We start from the raw sequence: 25,693 nt of genomic DNA, 5'->3' as shown, positions 1-25,693 counted from the left end.
GTCTGTTTTTGTGCCAGTACCGTGCTGTCTTTGTGATCACAGCTTTGTAGTACAGCTCAAAATCTGGCATTTTGATGCCCCAGCTTTGTTTTTCCTTTTCAACAGTTCCTTGGATATACGGGGCCATTTCTGACCCTTTTCAATCAAATCAATATCTAACTCCCAGTGTAATGAGTTAAATGCTTTCAAGTTTATTTTCATGAATATTCCTGAGATGTGGCAGTTGATCAACAAGAATTTATAGAACAGAAAATGACCGAACTGTGGCATAAAACTGTCTTGATTTTGATAAACATATAGTCTGGTTAGTCAGTAAAACTAGTACATTGAAAATGAACAATACAAAAACCTATGTAATTTGTTCTGAAATTACATGGCTCCAGCAGTGAGTGCATCAAAATTGGGAGGAGACAAATTAATGAGAATAGTTAAACATGATATCATTCTATTAATAATGAATTCAGTATTTGAATTCATTCATCCAACTCACATTATAGGTGAATTATTATATTCATATTTACATACATTATCTCATCTAATTTTATGACATCACCATTTTTATGAAGAAGAATACTGGGGCTCATATTAAGTAATGTATTCAAACCATGTGAGTAAGTGGATGTGGATCCCTCTAACACCAAGGCCCATGCTTCGCACTCATGTGCTACCACTTTCCCATCAAAAAGGATGTTGGTTTATACACAAATAATGAATCATGGAACACTATATCAAAAACTAATGAAGTACTGTATGATGACTAACATAAAAAAAAGAGAGAGAGACTCTCATTGTTGAATGCTTTTATACTTACAGATGAGGATATAGAAATTGATATTTCCATAGTAGACACAAAAGTATTACTCAAGTATATTGATTATCCATAGAGTGTGTTCAGTTGCAGACTTCATAAAGGCAATGGAGAAAAGAACACAATTTTTAAGGAAATTGGATAAGTAAGTAAAAGCAAGAGGGAAAAAATGGGCCTTTTTTACCCTTAGAACNAAGCAAGAGGGAAAAAATGGGCCTTTTTTACCCTTAGAACAATGAGGAAGTCAGCCTGGATCAGAAGGTTTTTTGGGAGGATCACTAAGAAATGAAGTTTGATGAGTAGGGGTAGAAAATGGAAAGGCATTGAGAAAAAAAAAAACAACGAAAGTGGTTTTCATTAGATGTGCAAATGTACATATAAGAAGAAGTTAGAAATAGTGGATTCAAAAGCTCCATTCTAGGATATAACAGTAAGCCACCTTAAAGTGATGAATGATACAATAAGAATAAGAGCAACAAGACGAGAAGGATGAGTATGTGTGTATACCTATACACATGTGTGTGCACGAACATGCACATGAACATGTGCATGTGTATAAAATCCTGAATAGATCAGGCAGACTTGGTGTTGGAAGTCCACATGGCCTGTTTTCACAGGAAGTGAAGACTTCCTAGTACAGTGAGGTGAAACTTTATAGGTTTCATTCATTAATATAGTGAGGTAAAAGTTTCCACTTTTGACATGTGTGTGAAATGTGGTGAGTAAGCATTAAGTATTTAAAGAACAATGGAAGGAAGAAAATCCGAAAAAGATATAAAACAATGAAACTTTACCAAGTTTAAATTCTGGTAAGAGTATGAAACCTATACATCCAAAGGTTAAAGAGTCAGGAACTGACTAAGAGGAATGAGGTGAAGGTAATTTGAAACCCATTTGCTCCTAAGCACAAAAAGGATTCCTCTTAAAAAATGAAATTTTTGGGGCGCCTGGGTGGCACAGCGGTTAAGCGTCTGCCTTCGGCTCAGGGCGTGATCCCGGCGTCATGGGATCGAGCCCCACATCAGGCTCCTCTGCTATGAGCCTGCTTCTTCCTCTCCCACTCCCCCTGCTGTGTTCCCTCTCTCGCTGGCTGTCTCTATCTCTGTCGAATAAATAAATTAAAAAATCTTAAAAAAAAAAATTAAAAAAAAATGAAATTTTTAACAGGCAAGAGCCTATTTTGGAGGGGGGGAGGGGAGTGTTTAATTTGAAAGGTTACATTTAAAAAAAATTTTTAATGGATGTTTTCAGGTGTGGGATACCACATAATTATGGTGAAGGAACCTCATTGTAATGTTGAAGGAATTACTCAAGTGGTTGATCAGCATATACCTGACGCCAGATTGGAGAGCAATGTTGCAGCTGAATTATCATTTATCCTACCCAAAGAGTACACACACAGGTACGGATCCAGAGACTGTTTAGTTAAATGGTATTAGGTTACCAGAAATAACTATTACTTTTCCAGGTTTCTTTGGGCTTGTCAAGTAGATTCTTTCAGGTTGCCGCTTGACAAGTAATAGTCAAAACTTTACTTTCCAAGGCAGCCAGTGAGAGAGCCTGTTACTAGTCTGAGGCTCCAGTGTGGTTTAGGCCTTGAATCCCTGGAGGTTTCAGCACAGTGAGCTCAGTCGGGGCAGGGTATGACCTGTCAGCCTCTGCATTCTGTCCTGATGGAAGAGTTTTTCAAGTTGTATATGCTATGCAGGCTGTGGAAAATAGTAGTACAGCTATTGGAATCATATATAAAGATGGCATTGTCTTTGGGGTAGAAAATCTAGTCCTTTCTAAACTTTACAAAGAAGGTTCCAACAAGTGACTTTTTAATGTTGATCAGTTTTTGGAATGGCACTTGCAGGTTTGTTGGCAGATGCTCATTTTTTAGCAGACATTGCAAGAGAAAAAGCTTCCAACTTTAGATCTAATTTTGGCTATAATCTTCCATTAAAACATCTTGCAGAGAGTGGCCATGTATATACATGCATATACACTGTACAGTGCTGTTAGACCTTTTGGCTCTGGCTTCATGTTAGGGTCTTACAGTGTGAATGACCGTGCACAGCTCTACATCAGGAGTTTCATATGGCAATTGGGGCTATGTCATTGGCAAAGCCAGGCAAACTGCAAAAGACAGAAACTAAAGGTAAGAGGAAACTTATAAACTTCCAGGGACTGTGCCAACTTCATCTTCTTGCAAGATGTAATTACTAGCTTCATATTCCCTTAAGCAAACTTGTTGGCATTCTCAAAAGAAGATAAATTGAGGGGAACTTCTTCAACTGGATAAGAATTATCTACAAAAAGCCTATAGCTAACATCATACTCAGTGGTGAGAAACTCGAAGCTTTCCTATTAATATTGGGAACAAAGCAAGGAAGTCCTCTCTCACCACAGGTTTCCAACATTATGCTGGAAGTCCTAGCCAATGTAATAAGAAAAGACAAGGAAATGTATTTAGATTAGGAAGGAAGAAATAAAACTGCCTTTGTTTACAGATGACATGATCATCTTATACAAAATGTCTGAAAGAATTGACAAAAACAAAAACAAAAAACCTCCTGGAATTAATAAGTGATTATAGCAAAGATGCAGTATACAAAGTTAATATAACATGCAAAAGTAAATGAATTTCCTATATATTGGCAATGAGTAAATGTAATTTGAAATTATAAACACACTTGTAAAATTTAGCACCTCCAAAAATGAAATACTTAGGTATAAGTCTACCAAATATATACAAGTTCCATATGAGGAAAACTACCAAACTTGGATGAATGAAATAAAAAAAACTAAAAAACAAGATATTTTATGTTTATGTATAGGAAGATTCAATATCATCAGATGTCAGTTTTTCCCAACTTGCTCTATAATTCAATGCACCCCCCCCCTTTTTTTAAAGTATGTTCCATGCCCAGCATGAGGCTTAAACTCACAACCCTTAGATCAAATCCTGAGCTGAGATCAGGAGTCAGACCCTCAACCAACTGAGCTACCCAGGCACTCCTTGATTCAGTGCAATCCTAATGAAAATCCCAATAAGTTATTTGATGGATATCAACAAATTGATTCTAGAGTTTATATGGAAAGGCACAAGACCCAAAATAGGCAACACAATATTGAAGGAGAACAAAGTTGGAGGACTGACACTGACCAATTTCAAGACTTGCTATAAATCTGCCACAATCATGTCAGTGTGTTATTATTATTTTTTTTAAATTTTATTTTATTATATTGTGTTAATCACCATACAGTACATCCCCAGATTCCGATGTAAAGTTTGATGCTTCATTAGTTGCGTATAACACCCAGTGCACCATGCAATACGTGCCCTCCCTACTACCCATCACCAGGCTATCCCCTTCCCCCACCCCCTCCCCTCTGAAGTCCTCAGTTTGCCTCTCACAGTCCATAGTCTCTCATGTTTCATTCCCCCCTCTGATTACCCCCCTTTTCTTTATCCCTTTCTTCCCCTACTGATCCTCCTAGTTCTTATGTTCCATAGATGAGAGAAATCATATGATAATTGTCTTTCTCTGCTTGACTTATTTCACTTAGCATCATGTCAGTGTGTTATTAGTGAAAGAATAGAAAAATAGATCAATGTATGGTCACTAACATGTCATAATAAATTTAAAAAAAGAAAAAAAGAAAAATAGATCAATGGAACAGAACAGCATGCCCAGAAATAGACCAACATAAATATAGTCAACTGATCTTTGTCAAAGGAACAAAGGCAATACAGTGGAGAAAAGATGGTCTCCAACAGATGATGCTAGAACCACTGGACATCCATATGCAAACAAATTAATCTAGACACATATCTTATACCCTTCACAAAAATTAACTCAAAATGGATTGTAGGTCTAAATGTAAAATGAGAAACTATAAAACTTCTAGAAGGTAATCTAGGAGAGGGGCGCCTGGGTGGCTCAGTCGTTAAACAACTGCCTTCAGCTCAGGGCGTGATCCCAGGGTCCTGGGATCCAGCTTCGCATCAGACTCCCTGCTCAGTGGGAAGCTTGCTTCCTTCCTCTCCCACTCCCCCTGCTTGTGCTCCCTCTCCCGCTGGCTGTCTCTTTCTCTCTGTCAAATAAATAAATAAAACCTTAAAAAAAAAAAGGAAACACTTTCTTTAAAAAAGAAAGAAGATAATCTAGGAGAAAATCTATATGGCAGTGAGTTTTTAGTTACACCAATGGCAGGATCTCTGAAACAAATCATGGAACACTGGGTGTTATTCGCAAGTAATGAATCATGGAACTTTACATCAAAAACTAGGGATGTACTGTATGGTGACTAACATGATATAATAAAAAAATGTTATTAAAAAAAGCTGGGCTTTATTAAAATGAAAACTCTGCTCTATAATGGGCAATATCCAGAGAATTAGAAGACAAGTCACAGAATGGGAACAATATTTGCCGAAGACACATCTGATAAAGGACTGTTATCCAAAATATTTGAAGAACTCTTAGAACACAACAATAAGAAAACATAGAACCCAATTTTAAAATTGGCCAAAAGGAGAAAGGCAGGAGAGGAGAGAAAACATTAATGATTTCAGGAAAATAAAAGAAAAATGTTTAAATAAAAAAAAATTGGCCAAAGACTTTTTTTAAAAAAGATTTATTTATTTATTTTAGAGAGAGAGAGAAAGAGAAAGCATGTAGGGAGGGGCAGAGAAAAGGTAGACAAAGAATCTCAAGCAGACTATGTATTGAGGATTCCAACACGGGGCACTGTCTCTTGACCCATGAGATCATAATCTCAGCCAAAACCAAGAGTCTGATGTTTAACTGCCTGTGCCACTCAGACACACCTAAAAATGGGCCAAAGACTTTAACAGACACCTCACCAAAGACATATGTTTGGCAAATAAACATATGAGAAGATGCTCACCTCATATCAGGTAAACGCAAATTAAAACAATAATTAGATACCACTACACATTGATTTGAATGGCCACAATCTGTCATCCTATATTTGTACATTTTTATCTATAGTTTCTAAATGTTTTATAGTTAAACATTACTTTTGTATCAAGAAAATTAGTATTTAAGTGAGAAAGCATTTTCATTAAGAGATATGGAAATTTCCTATCTATATAGAAAACTCTTCTAAATCACTAATAATAAGAGCAAATTTAAGCTAGATTTTATTAGAATTTTTTTGCTTTTAGAGGAAGAAAAACTTTTTTTCTTAAAGATTTTTTTTATTTATTTGAGAAAGAGTGAGTGAGCAAGAGAGAGAGAAGGAGCAGGGAGAGGGGTAGAGGGAGAAAGAGAAGCAGACTCCCCACTGAGCAGGGAGCCCGACATGGGGCTCTATCCCTGGAACTCCGGGATCATGACCTGATACTTAACCGACTGAGCCACCCAGGTGCCCCAAGGAAGAAAAAATTTAAAATGGTAATAGTAAGCATTGATAATGATTTTGTGAAATTTCCTCTTTATATAATAGTAGTGGGAAACTCTTAAAAATATTCACAAAGTTTGACCCAACAATTCCAGGACATAATTGTTTTCTAATGAAACATCTAGAAACATCTAAATTCCCAACAATAAAGTAAACTTAATTCAATTATAGAACATTCATACAATGGAATAAGAATCAATCTTTGAAATTTATATTTTCATAGAAAAACACTCATAACATTAAATTTAAAAGCTGGGTATAGAATCCTATAATGTAGGATAACAATATGCAATATATGGAAATGAAAGTTAAAAAATAGAATCAAAGTAGCATATCACATTTTTAACAGTGGTGTTTTTTCTGGGTAGTAAAACCATTTTTATTTTCTTTTTTAAACATTTGTATTATCCAAATTTTCTGTATTTACTACTTTTTTAATCAGAAATAAGGATAATAATGCTAATAATAATGCTCGATGATTCATTAAAAATTTTTGTTTTAAATTTTTTTTTTTTTAAAGATTTTATTAATTTATTCGACAGAGATAGAGACAGCCAGCGAGAGAGGGAACACAGGCAGGGGGAGTGGGAGAGGAAGAAGCAGGCTCCTAGCGGAGGAGCCTGATGTGGGGCTCGATCCCACAACGCCAGGATCACGCCCTGAGCCAAAGGCAGACGCTTAACCGCTGTGCCACCCAGGCGCCCCTGTTTTAAATTTTCTGATTTCACCAGCCCTAAAGAGGCCAGAGTCTGCTGTTTAACCAACATATATACACAAAAACACAATTACTACTAAAGTTTCTCATTACAGCATTGAATGAATTAAAAAGTCAAAGGATCCCATAATCCTTCTCCTCAGAAATAGTTACTCTTACGGTTTGAGTTTGTTGTGTATTGCTTGAGACTTTTTTATGCAGAAAATAGTATAGATATATAAATATATAAACCTGCAGCTTTATCACCCTTTTGAATTAGTTCCGTGTATAGATAATTAAATTCTTCATATAAAAGTTTAAAAAAATAGTATGGAGATTACTCAAAACTAAAAATAGAGCTACCATATGATTCAGCAATCCCACTTCTGGGTATTTATCAAGAGGAATTGAAATCAGGATCTCAAAGAGACACACTTGCTGTCTCATGTTTATTGCAGCATTATTCACAATAACCAAGGTATGGAAACAACCTAAATGTCCATCTATGGATGAATAGATAAAGAATATTGGTATATATATACCATGAAATATTATTCAGCCTCAAAGAAGAAGGAAATCCTGCCATTTGTGACAATATGGATGGATGGATCTAGAAGACATTATGCTAAGTGATATAAACCAGACACAAAGACAAATACTGCATAATTTCCCTTATATGTGGAATCAAAAATAGTCAAACTCATAGAAGTATGGAGTAGAATCATGGTATCCAGGAGCTATGGGGAGAGGAAGATGGGGAGGTGATTGTCAAGGATCCAAAGTTTCAGTTTTTGTAAGAACTGTAAGTTCTGGAGATCCACTAAACAGCATAGTGCCTGTAGCTAACAATGCTGTATTGTGTACTTAAAATTTTCCACAAGGAAAGATCTTATATTGTGTTCTTACTACAAAAATGAATGGATGAATGAATGAATGAATGAATGAATGAGATAGGAAATTTTGGGAGTTGATGAATCTGTCTATGTCCTTGATGGTGTATATTGAATATGTACAGCTTGTATGTATGTATGCATGTCAATCATGCCTCAATAAAGTGGTTCAGAATTTTTTAAAAATTTTAGAAGATTTTGCTGTGCATACACTGATACACATGTGTGCATATTACATGCATATTTATTATTATATTGATAAACATGTCAGAGTAATGTTCTGAAACTTACTTCTCCCACTAATTATGAGATAGAGTGAGGTGAATCTAATTTTGGCTCAAAAAATAGAGAAAATTTTGACAGAATTTTCCAAAATGGAAAAAGTCTCCTTTTTGTGGTCACGTTCACTCCTTAGAGAGAACATAGTAGAGATAGGTTCAACAACCGATTAGGTTTCTGGAGTAGATGATCTTCTAAAGTAGAAAAACATAAATCTCAGAAAAAACTATTCTTCAGAAACCTCGATGGCACTCCATCACATTTTCCTGAAATGGCACAAAACCTACCTGATATGTGAGGAAACGATTCTCTTCCAGCCCCTGCTTTCTATTATTTTTACTTCATTGTCTGTGTTGTTTCTTCTGTTCCTTAATAATTTGAAAACATTTTTCCTTTTTGATTTAGTATTTTATAGGAAGTGTAGCATGTATTAAGTAAATTAAATCTTAATTAGAGATGAATGTTAATATATAAAGTCAGTTGATAATTTTATCAGAAAACCAGGAAGCAGTTTATGAAAGCAGTTTGGTAGTTTTTTCCCCTTATATTTTCCACATTTCTGATTCATTGGAGCTATGGGAACTGTAACAAGCATTGCAGTGAAGGATGAGCTACATTTTTCCCGCTGCTGAAGGAAATTAATTGGGAACAAGAAATATTAATATGAAAGTAATCTGTTTTGTTGGTAGCTTTCTCCCTTCTTCTCCTTCTTCTAGGTTTAAAGACCTTCTTACTGATCTGGAAAACAGGCAGACAGAGCTGGGCATTGGTAGCTTTGGTGTCTCGATCACTACCATGGAAGAAGTTTTCCTTAGGTGAGTAATGATGCTTGGGGGGCCAGGAGAGAGGAAAAATCTTTTCCTCTATAATCAGATTACATTTTGAAATCAAACCCCATCCTATATGGGGCTGGAGTAATCAAAGACATAGTATTAGGTTGTTAGGTATGGTAATCTTCTATGAATGCCAACAGACCAGTATATGCCCCTTGCTCCTCTGCTGGACTGAGGTTGCTATGAATTGTGGGACTAGGGTGAGAACAGCAGTTCAGTGAGCTGGGGAGACAGAATCTTCCCTGCAAATTGTGAGGCTATGGAACTGCAGAAAACAAGTAACTAAACCCAGGTACTAAATTCCCAGGGTAGAGGAGTATTGGGTGGAAAAGTTATGAAACTTTTGGGTTTGTGTTTCGGTGCCTGTGCCTTTTGGGAGTAGGGCCTTAAGATTGGCCTAGAGCAAAGAGAATTTATGTGGTCACAGCAAAAGTCCGGTATCTAAATTGGAGGTCTTCCTGAGGATGACTTTAAAATCTTGCATCTAATCACATCTCTGTAACCTACTTAAATTGTCCATGGTTTGTGTTCTGAGATTACCTTGCACTGTGTGAAAGCTCAAAGAGAAGGTGCCCAGAGATTTCAGGATACTGCTAAGGGAAGGCCAACTGGTTAGCAGTCAAAGACCTCACAAAAAGTCTCCTCTGGACTTTTCTAAGCTTCATTCTCTTAGGCTTAGAAACAATGTTGTCAGTCTCACTGATTCATGGAGTAATGACTAAGGGAAGTATTTTGCAATACAGGCCTACCTCAAGGTGTAAGAAAAGTCTCAAATACACAACCCAACTTACACCTAAAAGAACTAGGAAAGGAATAGCAAATAAAGCCTAAAGCCAGCAGAAAAAGGAAAATAATAAAGAATAGAGGAGAAATAAATGGTATAGAAGCAACAACAGCAACAACAACAACAAAAAAACCAGTAGAACAGATCAATAAAATTAAGAGCTGGTTCTTTGAAAGAATTAATAAAATTGATAACCCCCTCGCCAGACTTATCAAAAGAAAAGAGAAAGAACCCAAATAAATAAAAACATGAATGAAGGAGGAGAGGTTATAAGAGAATATTATGAAAAATTATATGTCAACAAACTGGGCAATCTGGAAGAAATGGATAAATTCCTAGAAACTTACAAACTACCAAAACTGAAACAGGAAGAAATAGAAAATTTGAAGAGACCCATAAACAGCAAAGAGATTGAATCAGTAATCAAAACTCTCCTAACAAACCAAAGTTCAGGGCCAGATTGTTTCCCAGGGGAATTCTACCAGACATTTAAAGAAGAGTTAATACCTATTCTTCTCAAACTTCAAAAAAAAATAGAAATGGAAGGAAAACTTCCAAACTCATTCTATGAGGCCAGCATTACTTTGATTCCAAAACCAGACGAAGACCCCACTAAAAAGGAGAATTATAGGCCAAGGTCCCTGATAAACATGGATGCAAAAATTATCAACAAGATACTAGCAAATCAAATTTAACAGTACATGAAAAGAATTATTCACCTTAATCAGGTGGGATTTATTCCTGGGCTGCAGGGGTGGTTCAATATTCACAAATAAACCAACGTGATATACCACATTAATAAAAGAAAGAATAAGAAACATATGATCCTGTCAATAGATGCAGAAAAAGCATTTGGAATAGACTGGTGATGGGTAGTAAGGAGGGCACGTATTGCATGGTGCACTGGGTGTTATACACAACTAATGAATCATCGAACTTTACATCAGAAACCAGGGATGTACTGTATGGTGACTAACATAATATAATAAAAAAATAAAATAAAATAAATGAAAAAGAAAAAGCGTTTGACAAAGTACAGCATTCATTCTTGATAAAAACCCTCAACAAAGTAGGGATAGATGGAACATACCTCAACATCATAAAGGCCATATATGAAAGGCCCACAGCTGATATCATCCTCAATGGGGAAAAGCTCAGGATGGTCAGGAACAAGACCGGGATATCCACTCTTACCATTACTGTTTAACTTAATCCTAGAAGTCGTAGCCTCAGCAGTCAGACAAAAAAGAAAAAAAAAAAAGAAAAGAAAAAGCATCCATATCAGCAAGGAAGAAGTGAAACTTTAATTATTTACTGATGACATGATACTCTATGTAGAAAACCTGAAAGACTCCACCAAAAAGACTCCACTGATAAATTCAGCAAAGTTGCAGGATACAAAATCAATGTACAGAAATCTGTTGCATTCCTATACCAATAATGAAGCAGCAGAAAGAGAAATCAAGGAGTCAATCCCATTTACAATTGTACCAAAAACCAGGGTGCCTGACTGGCTTGTCAGTGGAGCATGTGACTCTTGATCTCAGGATTTCGAGTTTGAGCCCCATGTTGGGTATAGAAATTACTTAAAAACAGGGGCACCTGGGTAGCGCAGTCATTAAGCATCTGCCTTCAGCTCAGGGCGTGATCCTGGCATTCCGGAATCGAGTCCCACATCGGGCTCCTCCGCTGGGAGCCTGCTTCTTCCTCTCCCACTCCCCTGCTGTGTTCCCTCTCTCGCTGGCTGTCTCTCTGTCAAATAAATAAATACAATCTTTTAAAAAAAATTACTTAAAAACAAAATCTTAAAAAACAAAAGCAAACAAAGAACAAAAAACAATGGTACCAAAACCCATAAAATACCTAGTAATAAACCTAACCAAAGAGGTAAAAGATCTGTACTCTGAAAACTATAGAACATGTATGAAAGAAATTGAAGAGGACACAAAGAAATAGAAAAACATTTCATGCTCATGGATTGGCATAACAAATATTGTTAAAATGTCTATACTACCCAAAGCAATCTACACATTTAATGTAATTCCTATCAAAATAACAACAAGCATTTTTCACAGAGCTTGAACAATTAATCCTAATGCCTCAGTGGCTCAGTTGATTAAACATCCAGCTCTTGATTTCTGCTGAGGTCATGATGTCAGGGTCTTGGGATTGAGCCCCATATCAGGCTTCCTGCTCAGCAAAGCAGGGAGTCTACTTGAGGATTCTCTCTCTTCCTCTTCCCCTCTACCAACTTGCACGTTCTCTCTCTCTCAAATAAATAAAAAATCTTCAACAATCCTAAAATTTTTATGGAACCACAAAAGACCCTGAATAACCAAAGCAATCTTGAAAAAGAAAAGCAAAGCTGGAGGTACCACAATTCCAAATTTCCAGCTGTATTACAAAGCCAGTATGATACTGGCACGAAAACAGACACATAGATCAATGGAACAGAATAGAAAACCCACAAATGGGCCGATGACTATATGGTCCACTAATCTTTGACAAAGCAGGAAAGAATATCCAATGGAAAAATGACAGTCTTTTCAACAAATGGGGTTGGGAAAACTGGACAGCAATGTAGAAGAATGAAACTGGACCACTTTCTTCCACCATACACAAAAATAAATTCAAAATGGATAAGAGATCTCAATGTGAGACAGGGAACCATCAAAAGGAGAACAGAGGTAGCAATCTCTTTGACCTCGCCTGCAGCAACTTCTTATAAAACACATCGCTGGGGGCAAGGGAAACAAAGGCAAAAATGAACTTTAGGGACTTCATCAAGATAAAAAGCTTCTGTCCAGCAAAGGAAAAAATCAACAAAACTAAAAGTCAAGCAATGTAATGGGAGAAGATATTTGCAAATGACATATCTGATAAAGGGTTTGTATCAAAAATCTATAAAGAACTTATCAAACTCAATACCCAAAAAAACAAATAATCCAATTAAGAAATGGGCAGAAGACATTGTTACAGGATTGCAGGGTTCTTGTCTCACAGAGTCGAAGAATGAATCAGGTGGACACAAAAGGGTGAAGTGAGGTATAAGTTTATTAAGTGAAGGTAAGAGTAGAAAGGAAAGAAAAAGCTGTCTAGAGTGAGAGGAGACCCGAATGGGTTGCCACTGAGGGTTTTTAGGACCGGTCTTTTATTGAAAACTTGACCAGAGACCTTGCAGCCTTGCGATTCTTGTGCCACCTTGGTTTGAGCAAGGACTATTGATAACATCCTTAATGACTTACTTCTTTGAGGTCTGGTCATTTTGTGATTACAATGTAGCTGCCAAGGAAAAATACACCCTAATATCCAGGACCAGGTGGTCAGGTTTATTCCCTTATCTCTTGTTCACTCTGTCTTAGGGCTTCTGCCTGCCAGGAATAGTTTCAGAGCCTAGTTAAAGGCCCCCTATTTCTCCCTGCCTATACCTTAACCCTTTCTTTACTCAACTTGAATAGACAGTTTTCCAAAGAAGACATCAAGATGGCTAACAGACACATGAAAAGATGCTCAACATCACTTATCGTCAGGGAAACACAAATGAAAACCCACTGTAAGATACCATCTTATAAAGGATGGCTAAGATGAACAACACAGGAAAAAACACATGTTGGTGGGGATGTGGAGAAGGGGAAACCTGTTCCACTGTTGGTGGGAATGCAAACTGGTGCAGCCACTCTGGAAAACAATATGGAGGTTCCTCAAAAAGTTAAAAATAGAATTACCCTACAAGCTAGTAATTGCACTAGTAGGTATTTATCCAAAGGATACAAAAATACAGCTACAAAGGGGTACATGTACCCTGATGTTTATAGCAGTATTATTAACAATAGCCAAACTATGGAAAGACCCTAGATGTCCATCGACAGATGAATGGATAAAGAAGATGTGGTATATATATACAATGGAATATTAGCCATCAAAAAGAATGAAATCTTGCCATTTGCAACAATGTAAATGGAACTAGAGGGTATCATGCTAAGCGAAATAAGTCAGTGAGAGAAAGACAAATACCGTATGATTTCACTCATATGTGGAATTTAAGAAACAAAACATGAACTTAGAGGAAGGGGGAAAAAAGAGAGGGAAGTAAACCATAAGACTCTTTAGTACAGAGTACAAACAGGGTTGATGGAGGGAGGGGTGGGGGGTAGTCTAAATGGATGATGGGTATTAAGGAGAGCACTTAGAAAGGACTTAGAAGGGGCAAAATAACTTTGGCAATGCATATCCAGTATTGTGCTGATGAAAAGGAAAGAAGAACTCTCAAATCCTGCCAATTATATAGTAAGCTGGTTCTACTGCATTGGTGAATATGTGGCAATATCCAGTGAGTTGAAAATACCCACCTTCCACAATCTAGAAATTCCACTGTTAGATACACACTCTAGAGAAATCTCACATATTTGCCCAGAAGACAGATACAGAGATATTCATTGAAGTGTGTAATAGCAAAGTACTGGAATAAATAATACAATGTAACAATAAAATATACCTATGTAATGAAATATGATATATATCAATTGGAAGAAATGAACTAAATTTCTGTTTATACACATGTCAACGTGGAGAGATAAAATGTCTAATCTTTTAGAGGAAAAAAAGCATTTTTCAGAACTGCTAAATATACCGTTTATATAAAACATTAAGCTCCTAACACAAAACTATACATGTTTATGGATGTGTAAACATATATACAATAATATTAAAATATACATTATTTCTCCACTGTAAAATTACCTTTTCTCCCTATTTTGTACTCCATTCTTTAGAAGCATGTCATTAGACACAGATCATACTCAAGGGGAGGAGGGATTGAATACATACACCTCCTGGAGGGAATAGTACCTATAACATTATCTGGAGTTCTGCAAGGTAGATTTGTCTCTCTTCTCCATTTATTCATTCAGTCCTCTATTCATATCAGTATGGACTCATGTAATACTACCTTGGCCAGGTAATCAAAGTGATAGTTCCATCACAGTGATATGTCATGTTAATATCATGTATCCCCCCCCCCCGATATAAGAGGAAGAGGGCACTTCACCTCTGCGATATTCTTCCCAAAAAGCCATAACCCCATTCTAACCATGAGAAAAACATAAGACAAACCCAAATTGAGGAACATTATATGAAACACCTGATCAGAATGTCCAAGGTTATGAAAAACAAGGAAAGTGTAAGAAATTCTCACAAACCAGAGGAGACTAAAGAGACATAATGACTAAATATAACATATGCTGAATGGGATCCTGGAACAGAAAATGGACTTTAGGGGAAAAGCTAGTGAAATGTGAATAAAATGTGGAGTTTAATTAATAGCAATTTACCAACGTTGGTTTCTTAGTCGTGACAAATATGCCACGGTAATGAAGGATGTTAACAATAGGGAAACTGCGTGAGGGGTGTACAGAATTTCTGTATTATGTTTGATACTTTTCTGTAAATCTAAACCTATGCTATCATTAAAAGTGTATTTAAAAAGTACCTGGAAGATTACATACAAAACATCATAGTTGACTTGGTGGAAGAGGTGGAAGGCAATGGGATTGACAATCTTGTTCAAAGGTGATTTAGATTTATTTGTAATATATTTATAAGATTGGCTCAAACTGACAAAATGTTAAAATTTCCCGAGTTTGGGAAGTGGGTGTTTTCTTACATTTACTCTTTTTCTGTACAGAAACTTTAAAGGAAAATGTTTGGCTAAACAAAATCTAAACATCTCATGTATCAAAGTTAAAAGACAAATCACAAAGATTAATTCTAATACATAGGAATATCTTCTAAATCCAAAAGGAAAATATGAAAACACAATATGAAATTAGACAAGTGATAAAAAATAATTCAAAGAATAACTGTAAATGGTCAAATTAATTCAAAGGAATTAAAAATAAAACAGCCAATCATAAAAAAATACTATTCTGGTAAATACGTGGAGAAGTAGGAAGGTCTTATAAACTGACATGGGTATGTTAGTACACTCCTTCTGAAGGGCAATTGGACAAGATAAGTTTTCTTGAATATTCTGCATCTGCAATTTTGTTCTTTGTGGATAGTGATATATGTGGAATCATGTTTATCACAGCATTGTTTGTAATAATAAAAAGTTAAAGCAATCTTTTTTTTTAATTTTCAGTTAGTCACTGTATAGTACATCATTAGTTTTTGATGTAGTGTTCAATGATTCATTAGTCACGTATAATACCCAGTACATCGACATGGATGGAACTGGAGGGGATTATGCTAAGTGAAGTAAGTCAAGCAGAGAAAGACAATTATCATATGGTTTCACTCATATGTGGAACAAAGCAAAAGTTAAAGCAATCTAAACAATTGGCCAATAAACTGGCACACCTGTACTGTAAAATGAAATTTAGTAGTCATTAGAAATGATGCTGTAAGTATGTAGATACTAAAATGAATGTCAATAATCTTATTTATTTAAAAAATGTTTAATTTAAATTCAATTTAGTTAACATATACTGTATTATTACTTTCTGGGGTAGAATTTAGTAATTCAGCAGTTGCATATAATACTCAGTGCTCATTACATCAAGTGCCCTCCTTAATGCCCATCACCCAATTACTCTATCCCTCCCACTGACCTCCCCTCCTGCAACCCTCAGTTTATTTCCTAGAGTTAAGAGTCTCTTGTGGTTTGCCTCCCTCTCTGTTTTCATCTTATTTTATTTCTCCTTCCCTTCCCCTATGTTCGTCTGTTTTATTTCTTAAATTATGGTATTTGTCTTTCTCTGGCTGACTTATTTCACTTAGCATAATATGCTCTAGTTCCATCCACATTGTTCCAATGGCAAGAGTTCATTCTTTTTGATGGCTGACTAATATTCCATTGTATATTTACACCACATTATCTTTATCCATTCATCTGTCGATAGACATCTGGGTTCTTTCCATATCTTGTCTATTGTGGACCTTGCTGCTGTAAATATTGGGGTGTATGTGCCCCTTCAGATCACTATATTTGTATCTTTTGGATAAATACCTAGTAGTGCAGTTGCTGGGTTGTAGGGTAGTTCTATTTTTAACTTTTTGAGGAACCTCCATACTGTTTTCCAGAGTGGCTGCACCAGTTTACATTCCCACAAACAGTGTAAGAGGGTTCCTCTTTCTCTGCATCCCCACTGACATCTGTTTTTTCCTGTGTTGTTCATTTTAGCCAAATTTCTAACTGGTGTGAGGTAGTTTCTTGCAGTGGTTTTGATTTGTATTTCCCTGACACTGAGTGATGTTGAGCATTTTTTCATGGGTCTGTTGGCCATTTGTATGTCTTCTTTGCAGAAATGTCTTTTCATGTCTTCTAGCCATTTCTTAACTGAATTTTTTTCAGGTAGGGTTGAATTTGATAATTTCTTTATTGGTTTTGGATACTAGCCCTTTATCTGATAAGTCATTTGAAAATATCTTCTCCAATTCCATAGATTGCCTTTTAGTTTTGTTGACTGTTTCCTTACCTGTGCAAAAGCTTTTTATCCTGATGAAGTTCCTGTAGTTCATTTTTGCTTTTGTTTCCCTTGTCTTTGGAGACATGTCTAGCAAGAAGTTGCTGTGGCTGAGGTCAGAGAGGTTGCTGCCTGTGTTCTCCTCCAGGATTTTGATGGATTCCTGTCCCACATTTAGGTCTTTCATCCATTTGGAGTTTATTTTTGTGTATGGTGTAAGAAAGTGGTCCAGTTTCATTCTTCTGCATATGGCTAATTTTCCCAACACCTAAAATAAATGTAAATAATTTTAAAAGCATGTTGCATAACAATGTAATATTTTAGCATAATCCGAATTTTGCTTTTTATGTATGTGCATACATACATTCATGCCTGTGCATATGTAGATATAGAAAAATATCGTTTACATCTGCCTGTGTCATAAGATCTTAAGAATTCATTTCCTTTGGTTTATTGTAACTTTAAAAACTTTTCCCATTGAATATGTCTTATAAGTATATAAAAATTAATAAAAACCTAATAAAGGAGTTAGAGAAAAAAGTCAAGATAAAAACCGTACTTGTTTTCACCAGTATCTATTACTGTAGTATCACAGTGACCAGACACAGCACTAAATACTACCTTGAATTTAAAACACTGGGTGTTATATGCAAATAATGAATCATGGAACATTGCATCAAAAGCTGGGGATGTACTGTATGGTGACATATATAACAAAATAAAAATTATTTAAATAAGTAAATTAAAAAAAAATTGTCATCAGACCAAATCAGTACTTGATGCTTTTCTGTGTGTGTAGTCCTGGTAAAAGAAAGTTATTAAAAGGTCTTTCTGGCTCATTGGTTTAGAATGAAAAATTTATCTCCTCAAATTATGAGATTTCATCAGTTTGAAAATGCTCACAGGTGGACCTCAGATCTCCCAGTATAGTATGATTTTTATGATTCTGTTTATCATTTTCTCCCATATATTAAAATTAAATAGAAAAGTTTGTTTTCCCAGAGTCGTGAACTCTTGGAGGATAACTGAACTATGTGCTCATATGCTCTGTAAACCATTACAGGTGTTTAGATTGCCTGGAGCAACATTGAGAAAACAAATCTGTTAGACTGGCACACACTTAGAAACATTATAAAAATAAAACCCTGATAGAATTAGAATCATTCCTTAAAATAAAAGAAATTTAACAACTCTCTCTTCTAAAAAAAGATACTGCCGCAGGGCGCCTGGGTGGCTCCATCGTTAAGCCTCTGCCTTCGGCTCGGGTGTGGCCTGGGCGTTCAGGCATCGAGCCCACATTGGGCTCCTCCGTTGGGAGCCTGCTTCTTCCTCTCCCACTCCCCCTGCTTGTGTTCCCTCTCTCACTGCCTCTCTCTCTCTGTCAAATAAATAAATAAAATCTTTAAAAAAATAAAAAAAAGATACTGCCGTACACCTTTAAGTTGATTAAGTTCAGTTTATTTTATCCAATATTAATGTTAACATTATATAACTGTTTGTTTTTAAACATTTTTGCCACCAACTGTGAAAATCTTGCAATGAAACTACTGTTCTTGTTAAAATGAATGTTTTCTTGTGTGTAGGGTCAGTAGAGAGGATGAAGATTTCCAGACCCCATCCCTAAAGGACAAAAACAGAAGAGAAAACATGAACCAGAATATGAATGCGCCCAGAAATTTTGAGAGAGCATACTCTCCCACCACAAGTGAACCCTCTAATATTAGGTTTAATACTGGGGTGAGCATCTTCACTAAGAATGTAATGTTAGTGGTATGTTTGGATGGGATAAAAAGATAAATTTTATTTTAATGTTTGAATTCAAAGGAGGCTTTGGCGTTCTTAGCTAGGGAAGGCCAAGTAAGGAAGAGCCTGTAAAACAATACAATTTTCTAATTCAAAAGTTAAAATATGATATTAATCATGGGCCGCCTGGGTGGCTCGGTCGTTAAGCATCTGCCTTGGGCTCAGGGCATGATCCCAGGGTCCTGGGATTGAGCCCCACATCGGGCTTCTCTGCTGGGGGCCTACTTCTTCCTCTCCCACTCCCCCTGCCTGTGTTCCCTCTTTCACTGTCTGTCTCTTTCTCTGTCAAATAAAATCTTTTAAAAAATGATAGTTAATCAGATTTTACTCTCAGCATTATTTCTGAGTCACTTATCTCAGTTTTTAAAATTGTTAGTTCATTCAGAGTTGGAGAAAGGTCCTTACAAAAGTTATCACTATTTACACATATAAAAGCCATTTAAAATTTTCTTTAAATTTAAATTCAATTAACCACCATACAGTGCATACTTAGTTTCATATGTAGTGTTCAATAATTTATCAGTTGCGTATAATATCCAGTACATGAAAGCCACTTAAATTTATGCATTGGAATGCATTAGCAATCCCTAATGGATTATTCCCCAACTGTACCCTCATTAGCGTGGGAAAATTCATGGGATTGCCAAGAATTTCTTTCATTGGTCCCCTGATTGTCTATTCCTTACAGTTTCCCTAATCAAGACTAAGAATTCTGAGATGATCAGCATTTCTCAGAGTTGCCCATACACATGCCTTCACTGAGGGGTTTACAAGCCAGTTGTGAAGCAGAGTGGCTGTTGTACAACCAGAGGGCAGAATTTTGAGCCAATTGGAACTGGAATTCCTGTTCTATCACTTACTGGCTATTTGACCTTGACCAAGATATTTAACATATTTGTGCTTCACTTTCATTCTCCATTTGAGTGTTTTAATGAGTTAATACTAGTAAAATGCGAATTGCATAAATGTTTGGCAAGAATCAGTTACAAAATGTGATTTTTCTCCTCTCCTTGCTTGCTCATTTCTCCTGCTGTGTCACTCTTCCCTGTTTCCCTCTCTTATGAAGATGCAGATGAAGGAAGATTTGCAGACTGGTCTAGAAAAGTTGACTCTTATGTTCGCATATTCTTTCACTCTAGAAATATATCTAATAAGCCATCTTGTAAAAGTCAGAAAGCATATTTTTCTACTTTGAGGACAACGTGAGAAAAAATTTTCCTTCTAAACTTTACCTTATTTCTGGCCGGTGACAACATCCAAATGCTGATTGTTTCACTCAGATAATAATGGTTGATTGATTAGGGATATTTTTTTTCATGATGAATTATGGGGTGTCAAAATTGTTGGGAAGTACAGCGTGAGAATATTGTTAAACCATTGGTTACATATCCAAGTAATACCCTCTATATGCTTTTCTTCAATATTCAGACTAGCTTTTCAGGGAAGTCTCTACATTTAAAGCAACAGGTTTTATTGTTAATCCAAAAAAATATATAATAAACTATACATGGACCAAAAAGCCTGAAAAAATAAAGAAAATAGTATATTTAGGTACATTTTTCAAGTTAACAATTAGACACATTGCTTTAAATTTAGAAGTTGAAGAAAAAGTGCTGAGCACATTATTGCAATTTAAAAATAAATTTACTGGGTGTTATACATAACTAATGAATCATTGAACACTACATCAAAAACTAATGATGTACTATACAGTGGCTAACTGAACATAATAAAAAAAATTAAAACTGACCGAGCTCAGATTAAAAACAAATACATTTTCTGTTTCCTGACTATCCAATATCACATGGATTAAAAGCTAGCAATGGAAACTTGTTATATATGCACATTATGGGAATGCTTCACTTATCAAATAGAGATAGGATTGAAGGATCATCATTTAATATTGACGAAGACTGATGTCATATTGTTCTGCCCAGGGATGCTATGAATGTGTTAGTGATAAAAATAATCCTTTTGAGTTCTCCAGTATAATTTTATTAGAAGCCAAGCCTCAACATATTCCCCAGAAAGGAAGTTTTACTTGTTACCTTTGTGCTAATGGCGGCTGTGTTCTATTCAAGGATATATTTATAGAATGTGTACATCATCTTCTACCATAAGATTCAGAAAATGAATGTCAGTGAATTTCATTAAGGTTTGAACCATTGTAATGCCATCTTTCTCTCCTCTTGTCAGTGGTCTCTTAACTGCCAGCAGTTCTATGCCATGTTCTTAAAGAGGGCTATGTTCTCTTGGCGCAACTGGAATATGATGTTGATGCAGATACTGGGGCTTCTGGGCATTGTTTATTTTCTCATGAAAGCAATGCAAATTTCAAGAACTAGAGTTGAAACTTCCAGGGAAATGGACTTGGAACAATATGGTCAAACCATTGTGCCTTTCTCAGATGATGACCGTTCTAATTTCTCTCAGAATTTAACAAAAATTCTTGAGATCATGCTAAAGGCTAAGAAACAAAAACTTCAGGAAGTGAAAGGTAAGGCTCTTTCAAAAAGAAAAAAAGACAGCTAATAGATGAAAACCTGCTTGTATCAATTCCAAAGAGAGGTCCTAACTGGAATATTTAGCTATTGCTCTTTTCTTTCTAAATATTCACCAATCTCATAAAGGCAGCCAAGTCAGAGACAAGAATCATCTTTCGAGGAGACTGGCCACAAAAGTTAATTATTAATGGAGGCACTTTGTCTGCCAGCTATTTGCTATGCCTTCTAGGGAATGAATTGAAGTACTAAAATACTTTGTTTTGTAAAATTTAGCACAAAATCTCACATAAAACCAGGCTCACAATGTGGTGCTAAATCCCGGAAGTCTTCGCAGGAGTCTCTAGATTAGCCATATTTTAAGACAGGTTAGGTTGAAGACTTTATGGGCAGGCTACTCGGAACTTACTTATTTGGAAGGTGGTAATAATAATTGATTACATGTACTGAACACTATTTTTGGCAAGAACTTTTCTAAATATTTCAATTGTCTTGATTTCTATAACAATCATACTTGCTTGAGGCTTGGAGATGTTAACTAAGCTGCCCCAAATAATGCATCTAGTATGTATTAGAGTAGGACTAGATTTTAGGACTGCCTGGTGGGAGTCTACAATACTAACTCACTCACTACACTAAATCCCATCTGTAAGACGCAAGTTTGTCCTCTTTCAAGGCTGATCATTTCCTTCCAGGTGTTTCCTTTGCATTTCCTTCAACTGCTGCCTCGTTGACAGTATTGGTTTAGGTTAGCATAGAGCCTGAGCAGTTTGGCCAGTTGTTTCTCTTTTATCTTTTAGGTTCCATTGTGGGAGATGAAAATGCATCGGGAAATGTTGGTTATTACTTCTATCATTATCCTGATTTTACAACGTACACATTATAGGCTGGGTGGCATAAAAGTTGTCATTAAATCGCATATTCCTTTTCCTCCTCCATAATAGGAGCACTAGATGGACACTTAGTAGTCAACAATCACGTAGTTTAGAAGAGAAGAGGGGACAGAAGAGGGAGAAATGAATACTCCCTGATTCATAATATGGTCCCTTTTCTATATAATGTTGTTTATACAAAAATAAAAAGACTGTACCTCACAGATATATCAATATTAATGTTGGTTTAAGTGGCAAGATTGCATTCTTTTTTCATGGCTGAGTAATATGTGCGTGTGTATCTAACATATATATATGTGTGTGTGTGTGTGTGTGTGTGTGTGAGTGGGTGTGTGTGTGTGTGTGNATTCTTTTTTCATGGCTGAGTAATATGTGCGTGTGTATCTAACATATATATATGTGTGTGTGTGTGTGTGTGAGTGGGTGTGTGTGTGTGTGTATATATATATCCATTCTTTATCTGTTCTTCTATCACAGGACACTTGGGTTGCTTCCATCATTTCACTATTGTAAATAATTCTGCAGTAAACATAGGGGTGCATATATCTTTTCAAATTACTGTTTTTGTTTTCTTTGGGTCAGTACCCAGTAGTGGAATCACTGAATCATATGGTATTTTTATTTTCAATGTTTTGGGGAACCTCCATACTGTTTTCCACAGTGGCTGTACCAGTTTGCATTCCCACCAACAGTGTACAAGTGTTATCTGTTCTCCACATCCTCATCAACAGCTATTCTGACCCATGCGAGGTAGTGTCACATTGTGGTTTTGATTTGTATTTCCTGGGGGACTGTATTTTCTCAGTGAAATTAAGCTAAAAGTTGTGAGGTTTGTGTGGATTACTAATAGAATAGAGTTCTTGAGTTGAATGGTCGAGATGTGTCAGAGCTGTTGTGAGACACTGGAAATAGAAAAAATATTGGGCAAGTGAAATTTTTGGGTTCTCCCTCTCCAAAAATGCATACTGAGTGATCTGTATTGCATGCTGAGCCTGTGGTCATGTATTGTTTTCTCATTCCAGGTGATTTAACAAAACACTTGGCGAAAAGTGAAGAATGCATTTACTCATGCATTATTGCACTTTCCTTTCACGCTGATAGAAACCAAAGGATAGTTACCCTTTGGTTCAACAACAAGGCTTACCACTCACCACCATTATCCCTGGCAGTATTAGACAATATTATTTTTATGGCACTTTCTGGCCCTGATGCTTCAATTACAGTCTCCAACAAACCTCAGCCTCAAAATATTGTTTCCAAAAAACTTGAGAGCAGGTATGTATGCTTTTTTATGGGATTGAACTTGGTATTTAAATATAGTCCTTCTTCCCTATCTGAACACATTCTTAATAAAAGTTAATTTTAAAAGTTAACAATATAATAATATAAATAATATATAATTTATAATAAAAAGTTATTTTTAGAAACTAATATTTTCCACTTTATTATCTTACCAACGTGTCCTCTTTATTCATTCCTTTGTAGAACAATGACAGGAATGCAGGTAGCCTTGAATTTGTTTTTTGGTGTGAGTATTTTTGTCAGTGGCTTTTGTCTTCTGACAGTGACTGAGAGAATCACTAAGGCAAAGCATATCCAGTTTGTGAGTGGGGTCTCTCCCATTAATTTCTGGCTCTCTGCTCTGCTATGGGACTTCATCATCTTCTTCATCGCCTGCTGCTTACTAATGGTGAGTGTTAGACAAAATCTTTTGTGGGGCTTATTTTCTGGTATATCCCAGAAAATTCTAGTTGGCTAATGTTAACCTAAATCTAAATCTCTCAAGAAAGAAAGAAATAATTTGGCTCATTATGTCAAGGAATACATTGTGGAATATGCCTCAGTGGAAATCTTTTCCTTTACATTCTTCATTTAAAACAAAATGTTCTCATTTGAAGAAACAGGAATGTGTCTCTTAAGCTACCTTCTGGACATGCATGCTCTCTAATATGTATTGGCCCCAAGGCTTCCACAAATATGGAAGGATACGACCTGTCATACTATAACACCAGTCCCATATTAAACAAAGACAAAGATTTTTATACTTTTCTCCTACCTCTAGTCATCTGAATCCCTCAAGAGCAAGAATAGTAGTGGAATCACTGGATCATATGGTATTTCTATTTTCAATGTTTTGAGGGACCTCCATACTGTTTTCCACAGTGGCTGCACCAGTTTGCATTCCCACCCACAGTGCACAAGGGTTATCTGTTCTTCAACGGTATTCTGACCTATGTGAGGTAGTATCCCATTGTGGTTTTGATTTGTATTTCCTGGTGGACTGTATTTTCTCAGTGAAATTAAACTAAAAGGTGTGAGGTTTGTGTGGATTATTAATAGAGTTCTTGAGCTGACTGGTCAAAATGTTTGATTTTGTGCCATGGGCCATTCAAATTTTGCGCATGTGTGCGAGCATTTGAACATTTGAATATTGAATAGATAATGAAGAATCATTGAAACTCTTATTATTGAAAGCAAAGTCAGGAGAATGTTTGTGGTCTGTTTAATACTTGTCACTTTCTTTATCTTTTCTACATCTGGCATCTCCAGAGCCATCCTTCTATCCTATGGGAAGGGCCAGTGAGATATGGTTGTGAACCTGCAGGGGTACCACAGACCTGAAGATGCCTGGAGGAAGAAATTATGAGTTGAGATGTTATTAAGGCTTCAGGGAGCGCCTACTGTAAAGCCCTGGGAAATTAAGACATTTCAAAGCAGCTCTATATGTAGGGGAGGGAATCGAGAAAGCAATATGTAGGCCAAGATAGTACACATGTTCACGAAGACATGAGAAGACTTTAATCTTAAAGGGATAGGAGTGATCCCTAGTCTCAGAACAAACCCCACTAATTAGTGATGAACTGCCCTGACACAGAATCAGTCTGCAGGGATTGGAAGAGGTGGCTGATATTTTAAATACCCAAGTTTCTACAACAACATCATAAGGCCTACAAATAAACAGGAAAGCATGGTCTATTCAAAGGAAGAAAATTAAATGACAGCAACCATCCCTGAAGAAGTACAAACAGTGGAGCTTCTAGACAAAGACTTTAAAACAACTGTCTTAAATAAGCCAAGGAAGTTAATTACCACTAAACCTACCCCACGAGAAAAGCTAAGGGGTTCCTCCAGGTTGAAATGAAAGAATGCAGGACAGTAACTCAAGTAATGTAAAGTTCTTCAATAAAGAAAATGCAAAAGCCAGTTGGCTTAGTCAGCTCTGACTGCTATAACAAAATAGATATGGTGGATTACATAGCAGAAATGTATTTTCTCACAGTTCCAAAGGCTAGGAAGTCCAAGATCAAGGGGCCATTTGATTTGGTTTTC

The 25,693-nt window shown here is 36.2% G+C and overlaps 1 protein-coding gene and 1 pseudogene across 1 annotated transcript in view; both read left to right on the top strand.

Moving 5' to 3' along the window:
- Nucleotides 1-25,693, top strand: part of LOC100463697 (ATP-binding cassette sub-family A member 3-like) — a 156,193-nt gene that overhangs the window by 81,860 nt on the left and 48,640 nt on the right. The window contains exons 15-20 of the mRNA XM_034669566.1: nt 2,060-2,210; nt 8,803-8,901; nt 18,750-18,936; nt 21,166-21,466; nt 23,386-23,638; nt 23,849-24,053. Of these exons, the coding sequence (XP_034525457.1) occupies nt 2,060-2,210; nt 8,803-8,901; nt 18,750-18,936; nt 21,166-21,466; nt 23,386-23,638; nt 23,849-24,053 (1,196 nt within the window). The remainder of the gene's footprint in view (nt 1-2,059; nt 2,211-8,802; nt 8,902-18,749; nt 18,937-21,165; nt 21,467-23,385; nt 23,639-23,848; nt 24,054-25,693) is intronic.
- LOC109491240 lies at nt 2,238-2,949 on the top strand (annotated as a pseudogene).

The sequence above is a fragment of the Ailuropoda melanoleuca genome, chromosome 10 (assembly GCF_002007445.2).
Source record: "Ailuropoda melanoleuca isolate Jingjing chromosome 10, ASM200744v2, whole genome shotgun sequence".
Taxonomy (NCBI): Eukaryota; Metazoa; Chordata; class Mammalia; order Carnivora; family Ursidae; genus Ailuropoda; species Ailuropoda melanoleuca.
This window is presented reverse-complemented; position numbering and strand designations above follow the sequence as displayed.